Consider the following 23,811-nt stretch of genomic DNA (forward strand, 5'->3'; position numbering starts at 1 on the left):
TATGTAACACTTGAACAAAATATTACCTACTTAAAAATTTGTTTCACAACTACTCATTATTTTATCATAATAAATTAGTCTAAATGTATGACAAATATATGTTTTATTAAAAAAAGACATTTTTTAATATTTAATATTTACATACACATATATATATATATAATTATGAATTAAATGTGTAATGTATAAAATAATAATAATATGGGGCGTCCTTAAAATATTATGGTTGTTTATCAAGTAATTTATTTATTAAGTTATTTCTAATACTTTAGTTAAAAACTATAGAATTTACTCAATTTAGTTATTTAAAATTCTTTTTTTATGGACGCCTTAATAATTTGACCATAGTTTAATTAAGTTACTCTTACAACATTTTGTTTTCCTACATTAATAAGCTTATATATAATTTTAAGCTTCTATTGTTTCATTGACCAAATTTTAAAAAATGTTAACTGCCCTACCATTTTAGTTTTACTTTATTTTTACTATTTTATATTATAAATTAATTTTTTTTTTTTTAATAATTTTATGACAAAAATTATTGTGTTTAACTGGTTTGTTGTGCTATTTAAAGAAAATTGGCCAAATGATTAATGTTTTTTTATTTATTTATACAAAAAATACTGAACTTGAATATGTACTAAAGTCTAAAACCTTGACTAATCTTGTGTTCTCATAAAATAACATCTATAATTGGTAAATGAAATTGAATGTGTTTGGATCAGTTTTTGATTTATAAATGTTTTGTTTGATTCAATTCACTATAAATTTTAATAATTTATGATTACTCTTATCTTGCATCAATCTCAAATATTTCAATTTTCATTTCCTCTTGGAATAATATCATATATTTATCATTAAATTTAACCTTATGAATTTGTATTGAAGTATCATTGGTGGTAGAATGTATTTGCCTTGCAACTATAATACATGGTTTGTGGTAGGGATAAAAAGCAAATCCATGTTACAACCAAGATTTTTTAAGTGAATATGATATGTGAGTGGTAGTACAGTTAAACTTTTCTTTGACTAAACAGTTTGCACAGTCACTGTAACTGAGTACCTGTCACCTTCAGCAGCACTATTATGAAAATTGAAATTCTGACAAATGAGTCGTAAAAAATTAAGATTTGTTTGTTGACAATAGTAAAATAGAAAGTAGTTGATACTCTGCTGTATTTTTGGGAATATGTGTACTTTTTGATAATGGTGCATACTTAACTTATACATTACTTTTACCAAGGAATTTATATTTTATAATATAATAATAAATTCAAACATATCAATTCATGAAATGTTTGTTCTGATTTTTTAACATACGACATATATGTCTGTAAACTGTTAGTCATGATTCATGAGCAATAAATGTAAAAGAGAAACCTAAAACAGTGGTGGTGCTAGGTAAGGCCATGGCCCTGCCACTGTCCTAAAAGCTTTTGAGTAAAAATAAAAATTTACTATGAAGGCTCAAATTGTCCAAATATTACACCTAGACATCACATTTTAAACTTCTACCATTTTAGTTTCATATTATTTTTACTTACCTAACTATTTTTGTTCTAAATTTATTTTGTTTTTTAATAATTTAACAAAAATTATTGTGTTAATTAGTTTGATGTGCAAAGTATTTAAAGAAATCTGACCAATTTATCGTTTTATTTTTTATTTATACAAAACATACTGAACTCAAATGTATACTAAAACTTTGACCAATTTCATTAAAGTCTCGCAGAACAACATCTACAATCGGTAGGCGAGATGGGCGATCAGTTGTATATGAAATTGTAGTTTTTTTCCATTCATCTGACCGAGTCTGCAAAAATAAAAATTATGAAATATTAGTTAAAGAAGGTGTTTAGTGTAACTATTATTTACAAAAGATATAATTACCTTGCATTCATCTTCAATTGCAGAGTATTTCATTTTTGGATTCCCTCTTGGAGTAATATCGGCATCATTAAATCCAACCAATTTCAATCCTTTTTTGTATGATTTGGTTTCCGCATCAAAATAACCAATTGATTTTTTACAGTGATATGTTAAATTTTGAGTAGCCGATTCCGATAATAGTTGTAAAAATGTGATTTGATTGCTATCTGCTTTATATGATATCTAGAAGAAAATATTGAATTAGATTTGGGTGTATTTTTTTTACACTATTTACAACCTGTCCAGTATATCCAAATTCAGATAACCAAACTTCTGATTGAGGATTTCTATTTGCATAATCTATTGGACCTATATGATCTGGTTGAGGTTTTACACATGTACTCTTTGTAACGCGATCACATCGTACGAGTACCGCGTCACGGACATCTCCTTCATTGGGATCCACCCAATATTCTCCTGAAAGCATTTGTATTTTATCAATCGTATTAAAATTATTTAAAACGTTTTCCTACCGCTTTCAAGATCAGGATAAGCTGCATATAAATCTTTACATGTCTTAGCTGGGCTATCTTTTTCACCGTTTGGTTTCTTAAACTTCTCAAATGACGTTTTCAATTTGTTATATGCTTTGAATATTAATTCGCGTCTCTCCGTTTCTGTCATTTCATCGGGTTGATCTTGATGCGTACCATCACTCGGTCCCTATTCCAATTAAATGTTTATCTTTTTTAAAATAATTTATTTAAATTTTACCTTGCTATGTCCTTGTGTTAATAATGCCGTAAGCGCAGCCATATCATAAGCCAATGCTTCACCTGGAGGTCCAGGCGGTCCAGGCAAACCAGGTGCTCCTGGTATTCCATCAGGACCTCGTTCACCAGTTAGTCCTTAAATATTTATCATGATTTATTTTTTTTACATTTAAAAAACCTTCCAACAATGATGTACTAACCTCTAGGGCCAGGTTGTCCCGCTAAGCCTGGTAACCCAGGATTTCCATCTTGTCCCGGAGGTCCTAAAAAAAATTACGAATTATTTTATTATTCTAATACTCATAAAAAAAAAAAAAAATTAGCTATTATTACCTTTTGATCCTGGTTCACCAACAGGTCCAGGAGGTCCAGGATACCCAATATTACCTAATAAGTAATACAATATGTTTTGTTTTAAATTATATACAACAATGCTGATCTAGCTATGACTGTTTTTTAAATAATGTTTAACTGTTAAAAATCTTACCTTTTTGACCATCAGCTCCCGGGGCACCTGGTAGTCCTTGCAAGCCCATTAGGCCCTTATGACCTGTATACATTATAAATCATGAGTCATAATACATTATCTATATACTTTAAGCAAAATATATTATTTAACTGTGTACAATGATGATAAGCGAATGTCTTGAATATATTGTTTTAGAAATAAAATAGTTGATACTAGTACTGTTGATACTATGATGTGTAATAGATATATAGTATTTTAATGTTATAATACATTACCTTTCATTCCTTCAGGACCTATTTCTCCTTTATCTCCCTTTTCTCCTTGAATTCCAGGAGGTCCTGCTTTACCTCTTTGGCCCTATAATTAAAGCATACCACAATAAGATCTTACATTTGTGGATGTGGAAACTAACTAAATTAACAACTTTAACTTACGGGAGGTCCTTCTACACCTTGTGGACCATTTTCACCACGTAAACCTCGTTCGCCTGGGTTTCCGATTGGACCCGGTAATCCTTGTGGACCCTACATTTTTATATAATTATAATAGGTAAGTAATTTTTGTATATATTTTTTAATAATAAATAATAATATATAACTTACAATCATTCCTGGTGATCCTGGACTACCTAGATTACCAGGTGATCCAGGTGGACCTGAAATAGTATTCATTTTACACAGAAATTAATTTGTTAGATAAATAAATAACTAAGAAAAAAAGAATTTTGATGAACTTTACATATTTTTTCAAACCTAAGTGATATAAAAATATAATGCTGACCAAGCAAATAAGTATTTTGTTTTATTATTCAACGATTAAAAATACGTAATCTTTATTTTACATTTTTCGTATTCCTGTGTACTTTTCACGTAATATTTTATGTATAAATTATACATTTAAACATTTATTACGTTAATTTTTGAAATTTCGAAATTGTAATATAGGTATTTTAGGTTCTAATCGGAAAAATAAATGTATGTTATAATTTATGTTTTTTTTTTCATTAAAATTTTCAACTTTTTTAGTTTTCTTACAAGTAAAGAAAATATTGAAAATCCAGTAAAAATATATTTTTTAAATGTATTAAAATTATAGTTGACAATTAATAAAATGTTTATTTTGATACCGAAGACTTTAAAATATAATACAAGATTTTTCTTTAGTGTTTTTACTAAAATAAAAAAATAAACGTGTAACATTAAGTTTTTATAGTTAGTGGAAGATCTTATTTTTAGATCATTATATATTTGAACAAATAAGAATGATTTTTCCTCTAATGATTTCAGTTATTAATGTTATTATAGTTCAAAAAATATAAACAGTAGAAACTTGAGATTGTTCGACATTGTCTATAGTCTCGTATATTATTATTTTCTTTACAAAATATATTTTTTTAAAGCTATTTATAGGTATCAGAAACCTACTTACGCTATTCTACTATATAGTGCATATTATATTGACTAAAATAACATTGATATAATAACAATGAACATTATAATAATAATTAATATGTATTATAATAGCAGTAATTGGTAATTCTACCATAATATAATTATTTTGTATGATATATAATATAAAGTTGTTATTTTTTTTTTATTGAGTTTTTAGACCATGTCAGGTTGATTTTTAAGTAATAAATTTCCTATTTCTATTTCCAAATTTAATTAAGATCCTAACCTTTGTCTCCTGGTCTTCCACTGATTCCTGGCGCTCCATGTAAACCAGTTGCTCCATCTTGACCTCTTTCACCTACAAAGTGTATAAAGTAATTAGGTACAAATTTTAGTTATGGATATTGAATTATTATATAACAGTATAACAACATAGGTACTATTTTATTGATATAAGTATTAAATAAAAAGTTTATAAATTACGAACCTTGAGGTCCCGGTGGACCTGGAGGACCGGCTAAACCTTGAATACCCTAAATAATATTATACACTTTGTTAATTTAAATTCAAATATATTTAGTTGATATAATACCTGTGAACCATCTGATCCTGGTTTTCCTGGAGATCCTTTTTCGCCCTTTTAATAAATTGAATTATATTTTTTAAAAATAATAAATAATATATGGTGATAGGTGATAACACGATGAATGAATATTAAAGTAACATTTATATATTATTATTACTTTTAAATTTTCATCAAAAATAAATACATAGAAAATATATTTATGTATTTATAAAATTATAAACCTAACTGTTCAATATTTGTATTAAAAAGTTGAAATTAAAATTATATAATATAATTATAATTTCGGTAATCTAGATAACTGCGATATTATAATAATGTAAATCTAAATTTTTTTTAAATATTAAATGAAAATAATAATATTAAAATATATTTTAAAAGACATTTTAAATAAATACAGTTAAAATGTTATCATTTACGGAGCAGGATAACAAAACATAATTATTGTACTTACTGGTAGCCCTTGTGTTCCTCGCATTCCTATTGGTCCTTGGCTGCCTGGAACTCCTGTTAATCCTCTAAAATAATATAATACAAATATGTTTAAAAAAATAAAATATTATACTTAAAACCAATTTTGTTTTTTGAACCTTGTAAAAGATACATTTTATATGAAATAAAAAATATAAAATAAATATACTATATTTACCTTTCTCCTATGGCTCCTTGGGGACCAATTGGTCCTGTGGGTCCTGGAGCTCCATCTGCACCAGTTTCACCTTTAGGGCCTACAATTATTGAATTTAATATTAATAATATGTATTTATTTTAATAGATTAAGTATAGTTGATAAATAATTATAAAATGCGTACTATTATTATCAATTGTATTAATATTTTTAGTACGTTTATTAATTATTAGTTGAATTCGCATATTACCATCTAATCCACGTAAACCTGGTGCCCCAACATTTCCTGGCGTACCCTGTTTACCCGGTTCACCTTGCCATCCTTTTGCTCCAACCAAACCTATATTGAAAATAATATATAATAGGTATCTGTTTTTTTTTCTTTATAAGGAATTTAACAATCTTTATATTTATTATATTATGCTACATTTCGATGTTATACCTGGTGGTCCTGGAGGTCCAGCTGGCCCAGGATATCCCTAAAATCATTAATATAATAATAATTTAATCTATATATGATGTTGATAAATTTATAAATAAAGAACATATCAATTTATAGATGGATAATTATTTTTACCAATGGTCCTCGTTCTCCAACTCTGCCTGGTATTCCCATTAACCCTATATCACCTTTAATACCTTGATCTCCGCGACTACCTAAAATTTAAAACAAATTTAAATAATCATAGATTGGGAAAATTATATTTTTTGTATTCTTAAAAGTCGTATCCGCATAATGTCAATTATTTTTATGAAGTAGGTAGATGTTAAGTGGTTTTTGTCAAGAAAATAGTTTTTCGTTACTCATATAAATATATGTGTATGTATGTGGGTGCGTGTGTGGATAGTGGATATCATGAATCAATAGGATTTCTACTTTATTATAAAAAAATGATGTACAAATTGGATGGAACGTGTATACCATTTTTATTTACTATTATAGTCTATTATAGTTTATTAAAGTACTTCAATGCTAGAAAACTAGAATGACCTGAAAATAAATAATTAAAATAAAAATAACCTACGATTATAATATTATATTATGTACAATTATACGTCTGAAATGAAATAAATAGAGAAGTTTTAAAAAAACATTGATGTTCTTATTTAATCGAAACAATCACCTTTTGGACCAATTAAACCCATGGCACCAGTAAGACCAGGTTCTCCCATTTTTCCAATTGGTCCGGGATTTCCTTGCTCGCCTTTCATTCCTGTATTCAATATATCTTTTAAACACTGAATAAAATTTTAGTTATGATTTGTAATTATAATTAACCAAGATACTAACCTGTGTCTCCTCTATCACCTTTTAGACCTGGCATACCTGTGTAGTATTTTAAAATAATAAATTTTTAATAATTGTTTCTTTTTATATGTTATAATATATCCATACCTACTGATCCTGGTGATCCAGGGAAACCTTGAACACCTTGAGGTCCAAATGGCCCTCTCTCGCCAGGTGTACCTGAAAAAATATTCGACGAGGATAAAAATATTTTTAAATTTTCACTGTAGATACCAAATTTTTTAATAAAAGCTATTTCATAATTTATCATTTTGATTCATGTAACACCAACCTGGTGCGCCGGGCTCTCCTGGAGGTCCTGTAGATCCGGGCTCACCTCGTTCAGCTGGTTCACCAGGTGGACCAATTGGACCAACAAATCCTTGAGGCCCTCTTTCCCCAGCAAGACCTTCATTAATTAATTTGTAAGTTGTTAGTTATTAATTGTTGTTGTTACATTTTAATTTAAAAACCAAATGTAATTTAACTGAGACAAATTAAATAATTATAACATAATATATTATGATACGTATTGAGTAATAATATAGAAATAATTATTAAATTATTTCCTTATAGAAGTTATTATATGTTTGCCAAATTTGTAAATTTTACTTAATAAATAATGAGTAATATTTCCGAACAAATATTGTTTACTCTACATTACTTAAATCTATTAATTATTATAGTACTAGACATTAACAAATAATTAAAACATTTACCTGGTGATCCTGATGGTCCTTGTGCTCCAGTAGAACCTAAAATAATAGATAAACAATTTTAGAACTTAAATTTTATGTACAGTATTAAAATAAAACAGTTAAAATAAATTACACACCTCGCTCCCCCTTCAAACCAGATGGTCCTTGATCACCTCTCAATCCAGGTAAACCCTAAATATATATTATGTTAAATATATTTGTGTCTTATATATTTCTTCTTATTATTTTTTGGAAAATAACAAATGTATTTAAATTTACCATTAATCCTGGCGAGCCCGAATGTCCTTTGTCACCTTTAATGCCTTGCAGTCCCTTTAATGTATAAAATATGATAATTAAATTTAAATAGCTTACCTATTATATTGTTTATATTTGGTATTAAGTAGATACGTGTTTAAATAAAGACTTACAGTTGGCCCATCCGGACCAGCTACTCCTGGTTCTCCTTTAACTCCTTGTAGTCCTGGATGACCGATAGGTCCTCTCTCACCTAACAGATATTTTTATCACATTTTAGTAATAAATTGTATCGAAATATTATAACATAAAAAATAATCACTACTTATTTTTATTATTAGGTACACATTCAAACATTATTTTATTAATTTAATTGTTGTTAACACAAAAATATAATGCAAGTTTACAGTATATCTATACAGCTAAGCAAATATTTTTAGAATTATCATTATAAATATCATTTACTAACCAGGAAATCCACGTTCGCCTCTAGTTCCTGGTTCACCCGGCTTTCCTGCTGGTCCTTGTTGACCTATATGATAAATACAAAAAAAAATAATCCATACTATTATATAAAGAAGAAAGATTTGATTGTTTGTTTGTATTGAATAGGCTCCGAAACTACTGAACCGATTTAAATGAAATTCGGTAGATAGTAAAGACACTGAGACAGGACATAGGCTACTTTTTAATACTAAAAAATGGCTGTAAAGGATTAAAATAGGGGATGATAAATATTATAACACCGTACCCGCACGGCGTTGCCCTCAACGTCGGTGTCGGCGATGACATGGAAGTGGAAGTTTGGGCGGCTAGATATATGAGCCGCTGCCGTACCACGAAAAAATATATATATACACGCGCCGCCACAACGTCGATAACAGTCGTACCTAACCTGAGGTGACTTTTTCCCAGGCAACACCGGGTAGGATAGCTATATACTTATACATTTAATATCGCAAGAATTTTGTAATAGTTGCATACTTAATATATTCCTTTATTATGCATTATTGAATAATACCTAATCTATCTTGTAGAGCCTACAATTGCCCTATATTGCCGCCCTCATATAAAACGTACTTAATATATTATATTTTATATAATAAAAACACTATCTGGCTGTCATCACGTATTACCCACTTAACTACTGGCCATTAATTATTGACATCGTACGTGTTGTTTATAAATAGCTAGGCAAATATTGTTGACAAAAATATATAATAACCTATTTCATAATATTATATTATTATTCGATGTTACTACATTTGCTTGAAACATATCGTATACTTTTCTAAACCTAGCTTTCGAATAAAAATCAGATATGCTCACGCTGAGTTTTTTCGCATTACCGTTCATAAAGAAAATGTGGAGTATGCACAATACCTCATCTAGCGAGGATGAAAAAAATAATGAAATTTCTGCAGGTAAATAATTTATCTAAGAATATTAGCCATATTGGGGTTTAATTCGAATAGTTTATAAAAAAATGTAATGGTTTATAAAGTAATGCAAACATATTTTTAATATATGTAAGTTTCTCAGTGGCGTGTCCAGCACAAAATAAGTGGGTAGCCCAGTTTTGTTCTGTAGTGTGTAAGTGTGCTTATAACTATTAAGGAAAATTGTTCCTATCACATGGAACCAAACAGTCAAATAAAAATTGGAAAGGCCCGGGCCTAGTCGGCCTACCCTGTAAACACACCACTCAAGTTTCTGCCCTCAGCATATAATTGTATTGTACCTACTAACCGTCCTTCTAGACACAACAATCCAAGAAGGCGATTCCAAACCGGTGCAGAAAGAAGAAGATTATGTGGACCGGATGTCCACCGATCTAATACTGCAAAACCCGGTGTGGGCAGCCATATACCGCCGGGGCTGGTCAGATAGGTCGGTGAACTTCCAGCATTCACAGAAGCTGGGACGACATGACCAAAATTTTGATAAGACTGTGAACTCGGATCGAACTACCTGTTCATTGGAACACTCCGAACCATCACCAGCGGTGAAGGTCCGGACAGACGCGCAGCGGGCGAGGATACGGAAAAATTTCCTGAAGCTGAAGGAAAAAAAAAAGGCGAAGCGGCAATTGGCTAACGAGCAGCAATGCCAGTTAGCCATGCCGCTTGAGCCGATTTTGGACCCGGAGGCTTCAGTGGTTTTGGACCTATTGGAAATTCAACCATTACAAGCCAGAACTGAAAAAACGTGTGGACCAGTGGACTTAGAGCCAGATCCGACAACATTACAGTTCGATTGGGTCGAAGAAGTAGAGAAATTTTTACAAGATCACCCAACTTGGAACGCCTTACAATAGTTGTGTTTTAATTGTTGTATATTGAAATTTATATAATAAATTGTGTATTGTTATTGCTATGAAATTGTTTCTGTGAATAAAATTTACATTAAGAAGATAGTTAAGAGTAACTTTCAGAATATATCGAAAATATTTATAAAAGGTTATCAGAATACTAACGAGTAACTGACATCAAATGGAATGTTCGAAGATCATTATCAAATGGTGAAAATATTGTAGCATACTAGCATCGTATGTGTTATTTACTTAATATGTATGAATTGTATACATTCTAGTTCATTATTAAATTCGAAATAAAATTAATTGTTCAAACAATTTACCTTGTTCCCCGTCTTTACCAGGTTGGCCAGGATTACCAGGTACTCCCGGTACACCCTAAATCAAATAAATTTATAACTTCAATATTGAATACATTATGGACATTATTGATTTAAATAAAGTTATAGTAATTATTTAAGTATTTTAAGTAGTACTAACTTGTGAACCAATGGATCCGGGTGGGCCAACTGCTCCTCTTTCCCCGTCCAACCCTGGCTTACCAGGTACACCTTCAAATAACAAATATGTATTATATCATGCATTTAAGTAATAATATAACATAACGTTGATATGTATAAAATTAAAATATAAAGTCAAAATATGTGATATGAATATTATACTTACTAGTAATTTATAGCCATAATTATGGCTAAGTTGAATAATTATATTATCTAATAAACTATATTACTTATTTAAAAATAAAATAAAAATTATGTACTATTAAGAATAAAACTACGTATATATGTATTTTTTAGAGTTTACAGCCTATACACGACTTAGTAGAATTATGGTACAATACTAACCAGCATTTCCTGGAGGTCCTTCTTTTCCTGAATCACCTCTGGGTCCTTTAAAATAAAATGGATTTGTATAATATAATTTTATTTTTAACTAGCTGCATAATAATATAATTAATCCAACGACATATTTTTTAGCATATAATTGTAGAAATTTTATTCCAACTTTCTAACCGCATATATTATGTTTAATTAAATTCGTGTGATTAAATATTGTTTCCTACGGATTAGATGAGCTTATACTGTGTAATAAAAGAATAGTACAGCCAACGTTTAATGATTTTTCGACGCACCAAAACTCAACAACGATTCTCAAAATATTATGCTACTCATAAATTGAACCCCTATAATCATATAAGTATGATGTATGTATCTAACACGGTCAATGCATATTAACTACTACGACGTAAATTTTAAAGGACGTGTGCTACCATATTTATTATTTTTAATAAATATTTTTGTTTATGTACAAGTGGTTTGTTTTTATATCAGTTATTAGTTGATGGGCAATTATCGAGTTTAATAAACCAATGATTCATTGACACTATAAGAAATTAGAATGGTCCACTAAGTTATCTGACAACGGTATTATATGAAATATGATTATTAAAAATCATTAGACGGCGCTAAGAATAGGCATTTTAGCTACATTGCGGTAAAGGTGTTTTAACGGTATGTATGTATAGGTATTACTGTATTAGGTACAAATTAAAATTATGATAATAAAAAAAATGTTGTTATTAAGGCTTAAGACATAATATTGTTTAACTCAATTTTCATAGTTTATTATACAAACGAATTTACACAAACCTGGTGCTCCTGGAGGTCCGATTTCACCAGCTGCTCCTGGTTCTCCCTGTTTTAATACAATTAATTTTTTCCATGAATTATATAATGTAATTATGGTTTATATATATATATATGTTATATATTCTATCGTATGCAATTTACTATATATTTTATAATATATACATACAAACCGTATTGATTATTTTAATATAAAACTTATATGTTTTTTAAAACCAATTTTATAACATAACATAACACAGTTTTAAATAATTTCTACACATTTTTTGAAAAATTTTATTTTTTTATTTCTAAATATCAAATAATAAGATAGTTGTGTTGATATGTCTTCAAATTTTGTGAAAAATTAATATTTTAAAATAATACGTTAATAATTTACAGAGACAATATAACTCTTTAAAAGTTTAAAAAATGAAAAACCACTTTGTATATATATATATATATATATATGTAATATACTTATTAACGTTAATAAGAATACTAAAATATTATTAAAAATAGCTAAGTCGTAAGTATAATGTTTGATAACTCCGACTGTTTTTCATAGGAGGTATTAATTACTAATATTATTAGGTAGCTGATTTATCGAATGGTTTATTATTAATAATATTTGTAATATTTTTTGTAATTGACCAGTAATTCGTTTTTTGCCTTAATCATGTAAATTAACACTTGTCGTCTTTTTAAAATAAAATAATCTACGAGTTTATTTGAAATTTAAACTTAAAAACAGATATCATTATCTTAAACACAATCAGAAATGTTTAAATAATTATTCAATGCTTCAAAGTATAACATTTTCTGATTTACGAATATGGTTATGTACAATTTATAAATAAATGTTTTCAATAAATTGAATGACTAACGTTTTCAGTGTAATATTATATTATTGGATTAGTTATCAATGTCAGAATTTACCATTTTGACAATAGCAATTTTTAAACAATATTTATGAAACACGAATACTTACAGTTAAACCTTTATCACCTGGTGGCCCTATTGGTCCTGGTAAACCTTGCAGACCTGGTGATCCTGGTTCTCCGACCTATTAATACAATGTTTTAATTTATTAAATCACTCATTACATGGTATATTAATTTTGTAAATATCTATTAGTATATTACAATTTAATCTAACATACATTTTTATAATTTATATGTATACGTTATTACTTACCGGCTATCAGTAGTTATTTATATTATAGTTATTTAAAATGCTTAAATATGTGATAATTTAAAAGTTTTACCTTCCCATCTGCACCAGGTATACCACGTTCCCCTGGTGGTCCAGACTTCCCTGGAGGTCCTGGTTTACCTATGGATCCACTCAAACCCTGAAGACCTAAGAATAATTGTATTTAATATATGTTAGTTATTTTAGATGTATTTATAAATAGTAATAAATTATAAAACTTCAAACCTGCCATGCCCGGTCTTCCAGTATCACCAACAGCACCTACAAAATGTACAATTTGTTTGAACTTTTTTATTCATAGAAATCTTATAACCGATAAATAATACCTTTTGGACCAGGAGGCCCTTCTGATCCTCGATCGCCCATTGATCCTAAAAATTATTAACAGAAAATTGTTTTTACGTGTTTTTTCAAAACTTTTACTAATTATAAAAATATTGTATAATGCTGAAATTAAATAAATATAATGTATACATAAGTACAGTATAATATTAGTATTATCATTTGTACATTTAATATTAGTTAATATTATAGTATCTTATAAAATCTAAGTCAATACCTTTGGTGCCCGGCAATCCATCTGGACCAGGTAATCCACGTTCACCTAAAAATAAAATATAAAGGTACATATTTCCAATAGGCAGAAATATATTTTTTTAGAATAATAGAATTTAATTAGTTAAGTTTTTTAATTACCTGGCAAACCACGCTCGCCTTGAATTCCGGTTAATCCACGAGGTCCTTCAGAACCTAAAAAAATAAAATACTATTTTCATACATATATTACGAATATCTGAAGTGTTCTAAAATTAAAAATAAACTTCTTAATTTATTAAAATACCATATATATTTTATTACTATAATTTTAAATAAAAAATATTTATTATATGTACCTTTTCTGCCTCGTTTACCTTCCGGCCCATCAATACCAGGTAATCCTCTTGGGCCAGGAGCTCCTAATCATAAATTAATTAAAATATATTATTTTAAATTTTATTGTATACTAAAAACAGTTATGTAATCGATAATTGTTATATTAAAATATATAAGCTTAAAGAATTTAATTATAATACTAAAACAATAATGTATCTTACCAGTTTCACCCTTTATTCCTGCTTCTCCTTTATAACCACGCTCGCCATTTAACCCCTTTGAGGAAAAATAAATAATATAATAAATAATAATAATTTTTTTAGAATTAAATTTTATTTTTAATACATTTATTAATAATAAAGAAAACATTTAAGAGAATTTTTTGAGTAATTAGATTATTGAACTTACGTCAGCTCCTTTTATACCAGGTGGTCCAACACTACCCGGTTCTCCTGGAGCGCCTCGAGGTCCTGGTAAACCAGATGGACCAATGGGCCCACTAGCTCCTAAAATATATATTTTTCAAAATTAAGTTTGTATTGAACTATTACTTTTAACTTAATAAACTTAATTTATTAAAAACTAATATTAAAATCTGTTTTCAATAAAACATAATGTTTACTAAATAAAGTTTTTTTTTTAAATATTTAAAATACGTATTACTAATTTTGATACTTTATCTAAATAATCATGTATAATACCTGGACTGCCCTTTTCTCCTGGATTACCATCTTTTCCTGGTGTTCCCGGGACACCTACATATTTTATTTTATATTAATCAATTTATTTCAAGTTTATTATTTGTATAATTTTTTTAATCATTTCATTGTACAATAATATACGTACAGGTTTAAAATTTAAGTATTAAAACAATTTTAATACATATTATTTATTGCTAACGATATACATATAACGTATGACAATAAAAAATAAATATTTAATTGTCTACATACCTGGTTCGCCTGATTCGCCAGATTTTCCAGATTCACCTCTTGGTCCTTGCAAACCGAAACCCCCCTGTAATAATTAGAAGACATATATTTTTTAATTACTTTTACGTTGGTAACAGTAATATTAATTATTGTACGTATTATTATTATTGTTTTATTTTTTTAATTATAATAATAATAATTTAAATGAATTTAAATAAAAATTCAACCATGAACATACCTTCGGTCCTGGTAATCCTATATCTCCTTTTGCACCAACCTATAGTTAAATATCATTAAATTAAAAATATAAGTCCATTTTTAACTTTAAAAAATGTTTAATAATACTTTACATATTTATATTTATAGAAATATAAAAGTATAAAATAAAATATGATAAAAATATTAGATCTTTTAAAAGTTTAAAAATAAAAGGTATATAATATTTGTGATAGTTAATATGAAAATATTTATTGTAATAAAAATACAATGACATACTGAACCCGGAAATCCTGGTGGACCAGCTTTACCAATATTTCCTGGAGGACCAATAGCCCCTGGTAAACCATCAGCACCTAAATTTTTAAATTCAATACTCATATAAATTATAATTTACCATTGTATACATAATATAAACATTTATTTCATTGAGATTGATGATATAATAATAAATACATTTAGTGTATGTATTATTTTCATTTCTATTTTATATATATTTATTTATCAATTTGTATGCAATATTAATATCATTCGATTAATATATATTTTAATAAGGTAAATGATTAGTAAAAATCTGAATTTAATAATATTTATAACCAATATAAAAATAATTTTAATAATTGTTTATAATTATTATAAAAATTACATTTAATAATGGTAAACAATAATTAAGATATTTAACGTATTGAACTACTGTGGAAATATACTTGTTTTACTAAAATAGCATTCTTTTATAATGCAGCATGTCTTGAAAAAAATTATTTAAAACAGTTTTCCTTATATCATTTGTATTAAAACATCATACATATTGCAAAAACGTTTGTATTTCATTAATTAATTATATATTATATTTATATGTAAGCAAACCTCGAATGCCTGGTGGTCCAGGAGGTCCTTCTCTGCCTCTTTCTCCTCGTGCGCCAATAGGACCCTAAAACAAAATATGAATGTAATATATTAATTACTGCCAAATGGTTTTATAATAATGTGAGTTTTTTTTTGTATTTGACACACAAAATTTTAACAATTAGTTCAAGTTTCAACCATCTATATTTCTAATAGAAAAATAAATTAGGAACCGATAATATAGTAGTATAATGACTACATAGTATAGTGTATTGAAAAATATCCTTAGTACTTAGTAAAGCACAAAGCTAACTCAGAATCATTTTACGAAGATATGGGTGAAATTATTTATCATTGAATTTAAATTCAATATATATAGTTAGCGAGGTATCAATGACAATGAAAATCAAAATTTACAAAACTCTAAATTAAAAAGGAAAACATTTTTTGTAACTTTGACATAAACTATACTTTCGTGGAGCACAAATGCATTATGCACCGACCGATTAGTCGTACTAATATTATTTACATACACGGACACGTAGATCGATAAGGCGTTGATGCACGGTATTCCAGATCGCAGTAAATTTATGCACTAGATTTAATTTTATTATGGCACGCCATAACAATAATTGCCAAAACAGCACACCTTATTGCATGTTATAATAATTTTTTCAATTTATTGTTAATTTATCAATTAAAATTTTTTAAAAAAATCTATGCACATTATTTTTAGTATATGCAAAAAAAATTGTGTTTACATACCTATCAAAAAATTTTTTATGCACCACCTTACGGAAAGCTTATGGCTATTATTGTTTACATTATAAAATTATTATGACTTAAGTTATACCTATATCCTATAATTTCTATTAATAATAGTTTAAATTGTTGATCTTAAATGAAAATAGTTTATTGTTATTAAATATCTAACAAATTTATGGATTATTACTAATAATTTATTAGGTACCTATAATTACATGTTATCTACAATTTTTGGTTATTAATATCTATAAACCTAAGTATTAGATTTAGATAATAACACTTACTACTGATCCAGTAATGCCGGGTTGACCAGGAGACCCTATGGATCCTTTTTCACCAGTTGATCCTGCAATATTAAATACAAACAAAATTACCAAATTTATTTAAACAAGAGTTAAACCGAAAATAAATATTATTTTTGTTTATAACGGAATATACTCATTACAGATATTATTATTTATCATCTTAAAATATGAAAATGTTATAATATCATACGCAATATGCACTCATTGCACTCCACTTAAACTTTTAAAATGGATATAATTTTAATTTTAATTTCAGTAAAAAAAGTATTTTTATAATAGTTTGGAACTTGATAATCATAATATATATAAGGAAACATAAGCTATTTTAAATTAAGTTTATTGGTTCAACAAGTCATTATATATATAGACAAATAGACAATAGACATATTATACCTATATTATAATTAAATTATTGTATATTAATAATAGTTTAAATATACAATATCATTGTATATTTGGATGTTATTATGATATTAAAACAATATAGCATACTTATATGGCTATATGATATACTTATTATATAATAGCGTTTTCATATAAACTAATGTAGTAACAATAGTAATGTAGGTTGTAGGTAAATATAAAATCTCCTTAAAAATAGCAATTATAACACGAACAATAATTTTAAGATACTCATATATATTACCTTGTTCGCCTTTTGCTCCGTCGACACCGGGGTAACCAATATGACCCTATAAATTAAAAATATGAATATATCATAAGTACAGTTCTTTAACTTTCGGTTTCATAATTATTTTTAAATTATTATATAAAGAGTGTTTGCCGTTTTCGAAATGTTTTTCCCTGTAAATAAATTTACATTATATCTAGACGATTGAGTAAATATATTCAAATAATAATTTAAGTATAGATAGGTTTTCAGGGTAGGGTTAAAGAAGTTTCTTTATGAAGGTAGTAAAAAGATAAAATAAAAAATAAATTTTAATAAAATTTTATAAGTAATATATTAATGATTGATATATATAAATGAGCGTGTGTTTCAAATACCTTCATTCCTGGTATACCTGGCATTCCAGGTAAACCTCTTGGTCCAGCAGGACCAATAGTGCCTGGTTGTCCTGGTTCTGCATCATGGCCTCGCTCGCCCTAAGATAATAATTATATTTATATATACTATTTTAAGACTTTTATAGTGTGAAAAATCATAACATATAATAATAATATTTAAATGTTTTCAATTTTAATAAAATATATTTTTATTATGAATTGAGTATGTACTTGGTAAATAAACATTATACACTTACATCCCTACCGGGTAGTCCAGGAATACCTCTAGGCCCAACTGGGCCAGCAGGACCTGGAGCACCAATATCACCAGTTTCTCCGCGAGATCCCTTATAAAATATAAATAATTTTTAAATAAGAAAATTTTAAATACGTTTTTTATGAATATTATAATAAAATTAAAAACTAAAAACTACATACTTGAAAACCTTGGGGTCCAGGAGGTCCTGGAGGACCGGGAGGTCCTCTCATTCCAACCGGACCAACTTGCGCTTGCATAGTATGAAATGCTTCAGGTGGATAACCACTATTGATAGGACCTTTATCTTGATTTCCGTGAACTTGAGCTAATTGCTGATAATATGTACTAACATCCGGAATAGGTCCGGGAAGTCCGGGCATACCTTTAACATATGTTTACTTTTAGTTGAAGGTATTCTTCTATATTATAATTTACTAACATATATAAAATGATTTTAACATGAAAATAAATTGTAAATCAATGATAAATATTTAGGAATGTTATGTATGTATTAATTATTAACCTGGAACTCCCGGTGCACCCGGGACACCTCGTTCACCATATTGTCCAGGTTTTCCTGGTTCGCCTTGAAGACCTGGTTCTCCCTACACAATTATATCATACGAATATAGTTAGATAGTATTTGCTCGTTTCGTAATGAAATTAGTTATAAAAAACGAATATGCATTTTAAATTAACAACGCAAAAATATAACTAATTGATTATTATAATGTAAAACATATTTAATTTTTTAATTATCGCCTTAAACCACTTATTTCGTTTTAATATTTTTAAAACCTAAGACAGTGGATGGGCTATTTATATTTTTAGTAAGTATAGCACTTTTATATTATATCACGAAAGTAGGTACTTACTCGAATAACTGGAACTGAATAAAACGGTGGTATCATTGTAGCTATACATAAGAAATAAGAGTGTAAAATAATATACTTATATGTTTATATAGATTATTGTTGTTTTATTGAACTTACTTGATACTTGTTGGAAATTACTATCTATGGAAATATGAGATTCTTTGATAAATTCTTGCTTTTTGTTCGTGACGGTTTTATTTGATAACGACCTATATGGTGTAATTTTCATTGGTTGTTTAAATGGTGGTTCACTAGTAAATTCTTCAACAGGTCGTGGTGAAATATATGGTTTCCTAATTATTGTACTATATTCGGGTGGTCTAGTTGTATACGGCATTTCAGTGAAATCAAATCTTTGGGATTCTTCGGGTATTTCTGCAGGTTTTTCTAATTTTAGGGTGGGGTTTTCAGGGTTTTCTGCTTGTTTTTCAAGGATTTCAGTGCGTTCTTCAGGTATTTCAACGGTTTCTTTTGGTACTTCCATTGGCTCTTCTGGCCTTTCAACGGGTTCTTCTGGTACTTCTATTGGCTCTTCTGGCCTTTCAACAGGTTCATCTGGTCTTCCAACTGGTTCATCTGGCCTTTCTGTGGCTTCTTCTAGCCTTTCAGTTGTTTCCTCGTGTCCTTCTGTAGTTTCTTCTGTTCTTTCTGTAAATTCTTCTTGTCTTTCTGACGGGTTTTCCGACCTTTCTAGAGGTTCGTCCGGTGTATCTATTGGTCTTTCTTGAGAGTTGTCCGGTATTTCTGTTGGATCAATTGGTCTCCCTGACTCTTGATCAGATCGTTGAGTCGTTATGCTCCAATCCGAATACTGTTCTTCTTGATCAGGTTCTGTGGGTTGACTATTGTAAGCTGGCTGTATAGGTGGTAATGAAGTTTGGGGATATGAGTCCAACGAAGATTTGTTCATTGATTCGTCTAAAATAACGTTATTTTAATATACAATATTAAAATTCTGCCTACCTAATTATTTACTAAATTGTTTTTTTCATTATTCATTAAATATTAGGAGGTATTACTCAAGAAAATACATAATAAACGATTCAATAAATAGTAATTATTTTATAAATATTAAAATTAGGTAATATTTTAATTCAAATAAAAGATTTTATAGAGGAAAATTAAAAAAAACATAGGAAAATCTTTTTCCTGTTATCTTATTCTATCCATCAATTTTAAACTAAAAACAATAATAATTTTTTAAATGTCTTATATAAATTATAGATGTATTATTTATTGTTACAAGTCTCATATTGTTGATAATTTTACACAATATTTAATAAACAAACTTTACAGTGAACATTGAATATGTTTCTTATTGTAATCTAATGATCGTAATTTTATATAGTAACGGTTTTTTGATTTTTTTAAATATGCAAATAAGTTTAAATATTTTTATTTTAGTAAGTAGTTATAATGATATCTATTATACAATAGTCTAAAATAGTAGATTTTAAGCTTAAAAATACTAAATTTAGAATAAGATGTTTCACACTTCAATGTACAATATTAAATAGGTGTAAAAACGTTGATCTATTTTTAGCATTAATAACGATTTTATTCAAATGACAATTTAAATGTTTATATTAGAATAAATATTATGTCATTGATAAAAATCGAAAACTTTCTCGCTTTTTTATTATAAATCTTATTTAATATTTAATGGGAAAGGAAATAATAATATCGGTTGCATTCTACGTTCACAGAACACTGAAAGCATTTTTAAATATTCCTGAAATTTCGTGGAAACCTGTAGTGCCCGTCTGGTTATTTCACCGCTACACTTCCGTAGACATACCGTCTTTACTATGTAAAACGCACGTGATGTATAGTATAATATGTCACGGGCACTCTATTTCGAGACATCATCAAGTCACAAAGTCGCTTTTTCTTAATTATACAGGAGATCAAAATAATAATCTCTCATTCTCTCGCACTATAAATAATGTATTATATTTTTGGAAATCGTAAGACGATTTTTTGGATATTGATATCCGACCATAAAATAATAATAAAACAGTTTTAAACGGAAAACGACGTGATTTTTTTTTGACTTTTCGGGGAACGACCGCGACATTTTTTTAAATATTTTTTATATTATATTATATAATACGACGGAAATATGAGTATCGTACGGCGGTCGGGAACGACTGACTGGGACGATCTCGTAGTCGACGTCGGCGGCGGCGGCGGCGGTGGCGGTGCCGGTCGCTTTTGTGAATCTCCGGTGTCCTCGTACTCTTCGTCGTACGCGCCGTAGTCGTCGGCGTCTGTCGCAGCGGCGTTGGTGGCGGCGTCCGCTGCGTTGACGGTGGCCCTGTCCGCGGCCACCGTCGACCCGGGCCGGACGCGTCTATCGTGACGGCGGGCCCCCGGAGCGGCCGCGTCGGCCACCGGCAGCAGCGCCGCGCAGGCCAGCAACAGCAGCGCGCAGGCCACGGCGGCACTCGGGCCGTGCATGAGGCGGCGACGCGCAAACACACGCCGTGAAACAGATGTGATATGACACGCGTGCCGCGGCTTGCTGCAGCAGGACAAGCGGCTGCGGTGGACCTATTGTGCGGGACGAAAGTGCGCGCGTATGCGGCGGCGGTGGCGACGACGACGGCGTTGCGGTATACAATAAAGCGCGCGAGGCGACACGTGCAATCGGTTCGGCGGTCCGCGCCAATGTGAAAAATAAAAATCGCCGGCGCGCGGTCGACACGAAAAACCGTATGTGTGCGCGCACCGACGCAATCAATTTACATCTATTTATCGTACATTTCGTTTCATCAGAGTAATACATCATCTCGATTATTATTATTATTATTGTATTCCGCCGTTGTCGTAATCATCGTATACACAAACATTTTTTTTTTTTTTTTTTATAATCTATTAAACTGGTGTGCGCGTCCCAATCGCGGATCGTGCCCACACACGGAGCCCGACGGGTACCAATGACCCCACTCGGCCGCCGTCTCGCGCGCGTCCAAACCTCGGTAAACGGACCGATTCGCCGCGGCTTCCGGTAGACTCGCGGACCGCTGCAGCTGCTGCGTCGGTGATGAAATATATAATATTTTGTGCAAGCACTCGTTGCGATCGTAATTATAATGCGCGCGATCGACGAGACGATGTACATTTAATACTATATATCGAACATACTCACCCTGTGCATATTGCGTATGCGATCAGTGACGTGATCGAGTAAAAAACTGTCGGAGAGATGAGAGGAGACGCAAAATCGTATGATCGCCAAAATCAAAACCGTATCTGTGCGAGTGTGCAGGTGCGAATTAGCGCTAGGCACTATAAGCACTGTGCCTAGGGCTTATAAACATTTTTGGGTCCAAAAATTAAATATGTGGCTACTATTTTTTTTTTTTTTTGTTACAATTTTTGTTTTATACTTAACCACGAGTGATAAATAAACATTTAAATTAGTGTAAAATAATTTGTTTTAACGCATTATAGGTATTAAAGGCGCTGTGCGTAAAGCCAAGGCTGTAACTGAAAATAAATTTCGGAAGTGCAACATTTTTTTTAAATATAAATACTGAGAATTTATAGTCAATTAGTCATTAACTTTTTTACAACTAAAATATTTCTATTTTTAAAAAGTTGTTGGGGGTCCGGACCCCTGAACCCTCCTCTCACCAGTTACGGTCTTGTCTAGGGCCTACGATTATATTAATCCGGGCCTGACTGTGTACCTTACTACAGTTTGAATGCCAACTAACTGCATTGGGCTTTGATGAGTAGGTATGCTTAAGAGCCGTGCAAAATGAATAATCTAATATATACCCTAAATATCAACTCAGCTTACAGTACTTACCTAAACAATTTACTTATTTAGTAAATAGGTAAAATTTCAATATATATACTTTCTCCGAGCCTAAATAAATGAATAAGGTTATATATTATATTAGCAATATGATTATATTAATTTAATAAAAATAATAATAATATTATTTGTAAGTTTGTAACACATGAATTTGGTTTAAAATGATGTTTTAGCGCCCCTTGAAATATATAGGTGTTAGTCCTTTTTAACAATTTTCCGTTTCCAATTTTACAGACTTAGGACTGACAACAAAAGTGAAAAGTTTGATGTTTTGAAAATTATTTCATACATGACATTACTACACACTAAATACACTATTTAAAAAATATTAATATATAAAAAACTACATATATCCCTGTATACGTAATTTATATAAATATACAAAATTGTTAAAAAGACGTCGCCTATATTTCATGAAACACAATTATGTTGTGTTTTTCTTTATGTAAAAAGGTAAAAGAGTACAACTTATTCGTCTCTGCTACTTATAGTTATATTATGCTATTTTGGCTACATTTGCTGATGATACTAAAACAATAACTCAACGAAGTCTAATTTCAACCTAATTTGAGTCTCGGGAGTCAATTCAAACTCGCTAAAGAAGCTATATACAAATACTCAACTAGAGCTTAAGTAAGGGAATGAAGTAATGTGTTTCAATAACACCTTAATATCCAGAGAGTCATTCTGTTGGTTTACAACTGTTAAAAAGGGCTCTTCCGGAAAACTGAATATTTTTATAGAATAAAGCCAATAGAGGCACTAGTTTTTTCCATCAAAGCGGTAGTCTTTAAA

General features: G+C 29.4%; 1 protein-coding gene across 1 annotated transcript; it reads right to left on the reverse strand.

The window, feature by feature from the left end:
• Nucleotides 1-1,639: 1,639 nt before the first annotated feature.
• Nucleotides 1,640-21,848, reverse strand: LOC113551888 (collagen alpha-1(I) chain-like). The gene is made up of 55 exons (XM_026954441.1): nucleotides 21,326-21,848; nucleotides 19,308-20,108; nucleotides 19,191-19,231; nucleotides 18,839-18,920; nucleotides 18,495-18,697; nucleotides 18,314-18,403; nucleotides 18,057-18,155; nucleotides 17,695-17,740; nucleotides 17,028-17,089; nucleotides 16,000-16,063; nucleotides 15,412-15,488; nucleotides 15,155-15,193; nucleotides 14,938-15,001; nucleotides 14,686-14,739; nucleotides 14,393-14,490; nucleotides 14,206-14,260; nucleotides 14,005-14,067; nucleotides 13,808-13,861; nucleotides 13,671-13,715; nucleotides 13,438-13,482; nucleotides 13,337-13,372; nucleotides 13,164-13,258; nucleotides 12,888-12,962; nucleotides 11,921-11,966; nucleotides 11,117-11,161; nucleotides 10,752-10,822; nucleotides 10,595-10,649; nucleotides 8,427-8,489; nucleotides 8,131-8,210; nucleotides 7,979-8,032; nucleotides 7,837-7,891; nucleotides 7,721-7,756; nucleotides 7,294-7,410; nucleotides 7,110-7,181; nucleotides 7,005-7,040; nucleotides 6,838-6,927; nucleotides 6,291-6,370; nucleotides 6,156-6,192; nucleotides 5,964-6,053; nucleotides 5,735-5,813; nucleotides 5,540-5,603; nucleotides 5,095-5,139; nucleotides 4,990-5,035; nucleotides 4,789-4,860; nucleotides 3,714-3,766; nucleotides 3,546-3,635; nucleotides 3,387-3,468; nucleotides 3,130-3,192; nucleotides 2,976-3,029; nucleotides 2,843-2,905; nucleotides 2,644-2,777; nucleotides 2,403-2,592; nucleotides 2,168-2,346; nucleotides 1,891-2,112; nucleotides 1,640-1,813 (listed from the first exon to the last, which is right to left on the reverse strand). The coding sequence occupies exons 1-55, from the start codon at nucleotides 21,648-21,650 to the stop codon at nucleotides 1,667-1,669; spliced, it is 5,223 nt and encodes a 1,740-aa protein (XP_026810242.1). The 5' UTR covers nucleotides 21,651-21,848; the 3' UTR covers nucleotides 1,640-1,666.
• Between the last annotated feature and the right edge of the window lie 1,963 nt (nucleotides 21,849-23,811).

Source organism: Rhopalosiphum maidis, chromosome 2, assembly GCF_003676215.2.
Source record: "Rhopalosiphum maidis isolate BTI-1 chromosome 2, ASM367621v3, whole genome shotgun sequence".
Lineage (NCBI taxonomy): Eukaryota > Metazoa > Arthropoda > Insecta > Hemiptera > Aphididae > Rhopalosiphum > Rhopalosiphum maidis.

What these genes read in the sequence shown, in the direction of transcription:
- LOC113551888 (XM_026954441.1), bottom strand. Translation starts at nt 21,650, where the DNA reads ATGCACGGCCCGAGTGCCGCCGTGGCCTGCGCGCTGCTGTTGCTGGCC. An exon ending in AGGTAAACGAGGCAGAAAAG is followed by an intron (nt 13,862 to 14,004) that starts GTACATATAATA and finishes TTATTTTTTTAG; the next exon opens with GTTCTGAAGGACCTCGTGGA. An exon ending in AGGTTTACGTGGATTAGATG is followed by an intron (nt 5,814 to 5,963) that starts GTAATATGCGAA and finishes CAATAATTGTAG; the next exon opens with GCCCTAAAGGTGAAACTGGT.